The sequence below is a fragment of the Antechinus flavipes genome, chromosome 2 (assembly GCF_016432865.1).
Source record: "Antechinus flavipes isolate AdamAnt ecotype Samford, QLD, Australia chromosome 2, AdamAnt_v2, whole genome shotgun sequence".
NCBI classification, from domain to species: domain Eukaryota; kingdom Metazoa; phylum Chordata; class Mammalia; order Dasyuromorphia; family Dasyuridae; genus Antechinus; species Antechinus flavipes.
In genome coordinates this window covers 231,732,455-231,740,771 of record NC_067399.1, presented here as the reverse complement: position 1 = coordinate 231,740,771, position 8,317 = coordinate 231,732,455, and the positions used below count along the sequence as shown (strand labels likewise).

The following is an 8,317-nucleotide window of genomic DNA, read 5'->3' as shown; positions in this document are numbered from 1 at the left end:
TCAATAAAGAACATCTGCTCAACAGCAGGAGGCTTTCCTCCATTTCTTCTGATCTCTTAACAACACATAACAAAAGATAGAACACAGAAGAGGCCCAATTGGTCATTTCTCAATTTCCCTTTAAAATAGGCCCTTCTTCAATAAGAGTTGAGAAAGAGATTAAAGGAATAAGAATAGGCAATGAGGAAACCAAATTATCACTCTTTGTTGATGATATGATGGTATACTTAGAGAACCCCAGAGATTCTACTAAAAAGAAAAAAAAAGAAAGATAAAAAAAATAGGCTCTTCTTTATTTTTTTGGTATTTGTTTGGGTTTTGTTGGCTCTCAGTATCAATAGCAATTGTTTCCATTCAGGCCAGAAAACCTGAGTCTTCTTTTTCTTAAGTTTCATTTTTTGGTTTGTTTGTTTCTTGAATTATCTTTTGCCTCATTTCTTACTTGGCCTTAAATCACTGAATGAATATTGTCTCATATCTTAATTTAAAAAGACCAAGAACTCCCACTGCATCAGGGATCATTTTTAGGCATCCTGATCTATATCCTGTCACTGGATCCAGTTGACCGTGCAGGATTGAAGGAGGCTGATATATTTGCACAGCTCTCCCTCACTCACATCCAATTTTTGACAAAACAAAACATCGACCTCTTAATGTCATTGGTCCTCTGTGAGAACTGAAATCAAACAACAGCACTCTGTGTAAGATCATCATTGTCATTTTCATTGTGTTCTTGGCCAATTCCAAAATGATATGAGGTACTGTTACAGTTTGAAAAAGTGACACAGTCCAAAAGAATTTTGGAATACCAGAATAATAGAATTAATTGGGCCATTACAAGTCATGTAGTCTGACCACCTAATCTTACAGAGGCTCCTGAGGTCACAAACAAGGAATTTACTTGCCAAGATCATATATGGTGAATCAATTCAGAGCATGATGGTAGAGTATTCATTAGAACTAAGGATGATTTGTAGGTTGAGGTAAAAATTAAATAAAAGGCCAAGGTTACAATTACCTTATAGAAAACCTTACTATTCTCTTAGATCATCCAATATTCTGAAAGAATGGTTGCATGTAAACTTGAAGTGAAACTACCCCCTACTTACTAGATATTGGCATAGGAAGCTTACCTTGCTGATATTTATATCAATTTGCTCATTTATGAAAAAGGATAGATAATGCTTCCAATGGAGGCAGCTGAGTGGTTCAGTAGATAAGTATACTGGATCTGGAATCAGAAGGCTCTGGGTTCAAATCTAACCTCAGGTATTCACTAGTAGTATTATTTAATCTGTTTGCCTTAATCCACAAAAGAAGGAAAGGGACGAATCACTATAGTATCTTTGCCAAGAAAACCCTGTCCGTGGGTAATGAAGAGTCAGATTCATTAAACAACAATACTTTCAATATCCATTTCCCAAGGGTATTATGAAGAGAGCTCTTAATGATCATTTAGTGTTAGAGAAATGTGAGTTATTAGGGCTAGAAATAATAACATTTATTTGGTGTTTTACAAAACATTCTCCATAGCAGTCTTGTGAAATGGATAGTATAAAAATATTACCAAGTACTGTCCCTCATGAATTAAACATTTTTACCATCAGAAAACACGGGCTCAATTTGGAACTGAGATACTTATTGTTTTGTTCTGTAAAATAAGGGGGTTGAACTATATGACCATTAAGCTTCCTTTCAGGACTATATCTTGTTGCAAATAAGATTTATATATGGTGACACAGGAGAAATTGCACTGGGTCAGGAAGTAAGGAAGGCCTGGGTTCGAATCACAGTTCTGTCATTTACTAGCTAAGTGTTTTTGCACTAATTGTTTTTTCTCTTTTGCCCTCAGCTTCCTCCTCTGTAAAATAGAAGTGGAGGTCGCTGCCAACTTTCTCTAACCATGCTTTCTCTACTTATGGTTCTCCCACCACGAGGCTTAAATAGACGTTCTCGGAAAACGAAACTGAGGCACCCAGGACTGCGGAGGCGCCAGAAATTATTACAGTCCCCCGGCTGCCCTCTTGCGGGGTCCATCAGGCAGTCACTTACTAACTCTCCCTGCCCCGCCCCCGAGGAGGCAGGTGCCACGTGATGCAGGCCCCGCCCACTGGAAACTTCTCAATCTCCTCCCTCACTCTCTTCCTCAACGGTCCCACCAACCCCACTTCCGGCCGGGGCGGAAAGCGGAAGTGTCGGAGGGACCGGCTGGGGATGGGGCAGTAGCAGGTTTATGCTGCCGGCATCCGCGCTATGGAGACGGTGCAACTGAGGAACCCGCCGCGCCGGTGAGGAACCCAGCCCGGGGCTGGAGGCGGGTGGTGCAGAGGAGAGAGAAAGAAAAGAGTGTGTGTGTGTGTGTTTGTAAGCTTGAGTGAGAAGTGAGGATGTGTGAGGGGGGAGGAGGATGTCTGGAAGTGTAAGGGGGACACGCTTGTATGTGGGTAAGGAGAGGATGTGTGGGAGAAGACGAGACTGCATGCATATTTGTAAGAGGGGATGAGTGCGTATAGGCACATATATGTGGAGGGGAGGAGGGAGGATGTGTGTGTGCGGGGAGACTACTTGTGCTTGTAAGGAGGAGGTTGTGTGTGAATGAGGGCAGGGGTGTGTGCCTGCATGTGTATGAGAGGGGAAGGGACAGTGCATGTGTGTTAGAGGGAGAGAAGCTGTGTGTATGTCAGTGACAGGCTGGGTGTGTATATGTGAGACGGAGGGGGGGGGTGTGTGTGAGTGGGAAGAGGCTGTGTTTGTGTGTGAGGAAATGCTGTGTCCAGATCTATAAGTGAGATTGGGGATCTGTGTATATGGTGAAAAGTGAAAAGAGGACACTTTATATGAGAGCAAGGACGAGTAGGACGAGTCTGTTTAAAGAGTTAATCTTTCTTATGTCTTTGCTGGGTTCCCTGTCCAATACTGGGGGAGTGAGAAAGGTGGTAGTAAACATTTAGGTGGTCTATATAGACATTGCCACTCCATCTTAAGAGAAATCATATAATTACAGTTATCTTTCAGATGTGAACCATGAAATGACCCACAAACATTTTTTATTTTATTCTCATAGGTTTTTAAAGCTCTATCTTCTACCACATTGGGGACAGAGATGCACAGAAGGGAAAGTGGTCTCTGCAATTTTAAACTCACAATTCTGTCATTTCTAAAGATCCTTCTTTATATGTGTTCTAAGGTTCCTTCTAGTTGTGAAATTTTAGATCTCAAATAGAGTATACTCAAACAGTAATGTTGTTTGCCTTCATGAGTTAGATACTCGTACATGTATGAGGGATAAATAAAAATATTCTAATTTTGCTTAAAATTGTAATTTGTAAAATGACAAAGCAAGGTCACCTTTATTTTGCTTAAAGAAGTCATTTGTTAAAAGTAATTTTTTCTCACAGATACTAACTGTAAACTAAGAGCTTGTCCATAAGATACTGTTGATGCTATGTTCAGGATTCTTTGGATAGCATGTGTCTGTACTTTGTCCATGTTGGCAAAGAACACTTAGGTAAAAGAGAACCATTGGCCAACAAGATCTGGCAAAGGCTAGTTTAAAGGATTGATAGCTTGGTTTCCGGTGGTGCTAAGACCTTCCTTTGAATATCACAATATAGTATGTAGTCTGTTTATTTGTTTCCAAAAGAATAGAAAAAAAAGTATTTTCAAAACAACAAAAAAGTGATTACAATATCAGCCACTGTCAGCATGTTCAAGGATAAAAATGTGATGATGGACAGATAAAAGGTAGACCTTCAATGAGAAATTTTCACAACAGGTCACATCTTCATTGTTCGTTGTCATTGTTCTTCATGATCATTGTCATAAAATTGTCATTGTTAAAAATAAGATCCTACTGTGTTTATAAATTTTTACAAATTGGTAGAAAAAAATGCATTCCTAATGGCTTTACTCCAGCAATTTCCACACAATACTGAAATGTTACACAAATGTTAAAATCATGCAAGATTCTCTGATTGTCACTATTAGGGAGCTCATTTCATTGATTCATTAAGAATCAACCTCAAGAAACAAATAAAACACATGTTCTTGTAAACGGTTCACAGTATCATAGAAACTGACTTACATATAACCCAAATAGAAGGAGGATTTCCTATTAGTAACAAGGTTGTCCAGATACTACTTATATTTGTACATGACATTCTTCTAATTACATTGAGCTCCAGAATGCTATGAGGCTTTCTCATTGAAATCCATAGTCATTAATTGTTTTGGTGTGTTTTTTCCACCAAAGATTTGTAGATGCGTAAGCAAAAGGAGCTGGAAAAAAACAAAACAAAACAAAACACCACGTTATATTGGAACCAAGTAATATTTGGTGGAATCTGAAGTTCATTGTGATAGTTGATCTTTATGTATAAATTTGGACAGGCATTATAAATGGATAGTGAGATGAACTTAGAATTGAGTAGGAAGAAAATATCAGATTGAATCAAAAGAGAATTTGCACCACTCTGTCACAAAAGTACAGCTCTTTAATGCTAAAATTCTGCTACTGGTGTTATAAAGGTACTCATATCAACAAGCTTCACTATCACAGGAGAATCAAAGTTGAAGGTAATCCAGATGATGATGAGCAGATACATAGGACATGTAAAGTTGTAGTATTTTGCCATAGACAATTGTGGGTGAGAAGCAGTATTAAATTGAATTATTAAGGCCCTTTTTGTTTGAAATTTTTATTGATGATTCTGTAATACCCAAGTATAAAAATTTCAGTCTGAAAATTTGGGCAAAATATAGATGAAATCAATATCTTATTATTATTGATATGTTTTGTTTCTTCTTTACCACCAATTCAGAATCTATCCCTATCTTCCAAACTGCCTTTTATAACAAAGAACAACAAACAAAAAAGCAGTTCAACAAAGCCAGTTGTCATACTACTTGTATTTAATAGTATATGCAATATTCCTCCTCTGTGAGGAAAAGAGGGAGATGCATCTTCTCAATTCTTCTCTGGGGCAAATCTTGATCCTTATGATTACACTGGATTCAGTTTCATTTTTCTATGTATGTGTATTGCTTCAGTCTTTGTGTATATTGCATTCCTTATTGTGTGCTATACTTCACTCTATATCAGTTCTTCTAAGTCTTCTTATAGTTCTCTGAATTTTTCATAGTTTTTATTTCTTATAATCAGTTGTCTATTATTTCAGCACAAACTGTTTTCAAATACTTCCTAACACAAAATGCTTTAGAGTTTTAGGAGCATCGCATCTAAGCGATCCAATACAATTTGTCTGTGAGAATATTATCAGAGACCTGCAGCTGTTTCTACCACAGTAATGTCAGCTTCCTTTGTTGTGCAGTGGTATCTATCAGTTGAAATAAAGAATTTTCCTTTTTTTGTAAACCACAAAGTCAGTCAGACTTTCAAAGGAGAATTTGTTTCATCTTCCTTTGTGTAAGCTGTTTATACAAAACTAATTATACTTGATCTATGAAGTATTGTCCATTGTTTGTGCAGAACTTTAAAATAAATCTACTAATCGTTGCTGATAAGAAGTGTTTAGAGTATGGGGATATGTTCATTGTAATTTCACATTTCATAAATATTACATATATCATACAGGTTCCTGAGAAGTTTCATGATTGAACCTTGGGAGTTTTTGTGATGTCAGTGGAAATTATTCTTTAGGGCTTTTTGGTTTTAAAGGTCACTGTGGTATCTCTCTTCTGTTTTTAAAGTTCTAGTTTAGGAATTGTTGGGAAAGACGGTATGAAATGGTAAGCCAGTGTGAAGTGCTAAGACAGTATAAAGTGCTGGAAACAAAACTGGGAATATGAGTCAGAAAGTGTGAATTCTAGTCCTAGTTCCACTCTTAGTGAGCTGTGCTACCATTGGCAAGTCATACTCCTTCTCAGGGTTTCATTTCTCATCTATAAAATGAAGGAATTGAATTCTATAAAATCTTTTTCATTGCAAACATTTTGAATTCTAAGATTACTTGTCTAATAAAATTCTATTCTCTGAAAGTCTCTTTCCAGGGCTAAAGTTCTGTTCAAAGATAGGATTTCTTAATCTGGAGTCCACAAATTTAATTTTTTTTTATTTTGTTTTCATTTTTGATAACTGTATTTCAGTGTAATTTATTTTCTTGGAAAGCCTATGAGACAAATCTTATTCTGAAGCATCTTTCTAGGCCTCACCAGATTGCTAAGCACAGAAAAACAAACAAACAAACAAATTTTAAGGCCTTTTCTAGCTCTAATATATTTTATGTGTTGAAGTCCTTTTGATCTGCTATAGTCTGTAGCAGGATTCCATGACTTTTCAATCATTTGCAAAATACCATTTACCATTTTTTTGAATAAAATCTTTGTGTATTTCTGGCTTGTCATCTTAGTAGATATATTTGACACTTTCAGATTCTCCCCTCCCTACCTTCCTCACATCTTCTGTTTTTTCCCCATGTAGTTCTCTAGGAATTTATCTCTTTTTTTCTTTTTCCCTTCTTTTCTTGTTAGAACCAGTAGCAGCCTTTCAACCAGTTTAAACCTTTTCTTTTAGAAAAAAAAATCTTCATTGTAACTACTTCCATATTTCACCACTTCCGGAGCTTACTTTTCTTTGTTGTGCTTCATTAGTTTCAGGAAGCCATTGTGTAGAAGACCTGATGTACACAAAAGAAATATTCCCCTGACTTACATCATTTAAATCTACTTTTAAATATTCCTTTCTCTTGGCATGAAAATATCAAGAAAACAGAAGATGGAATTCTTTGGATTTTTAATTTTGAACAGGCTCATGAAAATTTTTTTTTTACATTTATAATTTATACTCAGGTAGTTATGATTGAGAAACAAACCAGCAGAAAATTTTCAAATATCTATACATTTAGAGAATTTGTTTTGAACAGACTTTAAACTCTGAGCTGTCAGGATATTTTCCTTGCTGATGATAGCTAAATGTATATGTTAATTCATTTAAACACATTTGTTTAATTCCTCTTATGTATATGGCTTTATTGAGAGAAAAAGATGAATAAAAATCATGGCCATAGATGATATGAAGCTAAAAGGAGCCTTAGAGGTCATTTTACACAATCCTTTCATTTAATAGATGGAACAGCTTGAGGAACAGAGGAGATTTTCTGAAAGTAACATGGTGCACTCGTGGCAGAACTGAGGGTAGGAATTAAGTCTTCTGACTGCATATCCAGAACTTCTATTTGATTGTGTCCTTCCCAACAAAGAACTTATAATCTATGAGAGAAGAGGACAACTATGATACAGACTAGACTATTATAAACAAAGTGCTATAAAAACTTGGAGGAAGAAGGGATCATATCCACTTAGAAGGGTGTCAGAGAAGACTACATAGAAGAGGTGATACTTGAGCTGAGCCATTAAGATTAGTGAGTACTGAAAGGTACACTTTTTTTCTTTTTAAGCTTATATAACAGCATGATATATGATGAAGAGATCTGGACTTAGCAGCAGAAGACTTGGGTTTAAATCCTGGCAATACTTACTAGTTAGATGCAAGTTTCTTAACTTTTTTTTTTTTCAGTTTCTCCACCTAGAAAATGAGAATAGTGATTTTTCTACCCCATACACACCTCATAAAATTATGACAAACTGCTTTGTGAACTTTAATGTGCTATATAAATTATGCTGTTAATGTAGCATCTGTTGTCCTAAGATTTATGCTTTTTAGACAAAGCTCCTATTTTACAATAACAGATGCTTATGTATAGGAACACTCTTCTCTAATCCTTGGAAAGAACCTTCACATTCAAAAAGCTAGAGACTGTATTTTACTTCACAATTGATCTTCCCTTAGCCACAGGCAAGCCCAGTGACTATGAAACATTGTTAACTAAACAGCATACTTCATGGTGAAGCCAAACAGCTTTTTAATGTACTTTTATATTTCTGCTTTCCAGGCAGCTGAAAAAATTGGATGAAGATAGTTTGACTAAGCAGCCAGAAGAAGTGTTTGATGTATTGGAGAAACTTGGAGAGGGGTGAGTATGCAATCTAGCTCATCAGTATCATGTATCATGTGGCATAGAGTAAAGTAAGGATTTGCAAAAACATGTGATACATTTTGATGAGGTGAGCTTTCATTCTAGATAGGGGCCCTTCTGTTCTCATGGAATATAAGGCTGAGACATAATAAAGAGTACCAAGGTGCTCTTGGTCATTTGTTTACTTCCACTTTAACATTCACAGATCTCTTTCTGCATCTATATAAAATGTAATTGTACTTAGTTAATAACCCTCTGAAGTTCATTGTGATTTGTGAGAAAACCAATAGGTTAAATTTTAAAATATTGTAAGATGCAACATA

The 8,317-nt window shown here is 36.2% G+C and overlaps 1 protein-coding gene across 2 annotated transcripts in view; it reads left to right on the top strand.

Moving 5' to 3' along the window:
- Positions 1–2,189: 2,189 nt before the first annotated feature.
- Positions 2,190–8,317, top strand: part of STK4 (serine/threonine kinase 4) — a 115,310-nt gene continuing 109,182 nt past the window's right edge. For both annotated transcript variants that reach the window (XM_051976484.1, XM_051976485.1), the window contains exons 1-2: positions 2,190–2,288; positions 7,911–7,991. In XM_051976484.1, coding sequence (XP_051832444.1) covers positions 2,254–2,288; positions 7,911–7,991 — 116 coding nt within the window. In that variant the 5' untranslated portion in view covers positions 2,190–2,253. The remainder of the gene's footprint in view (positions 2,289–7,910; positions 7,992–8,317) is intronic.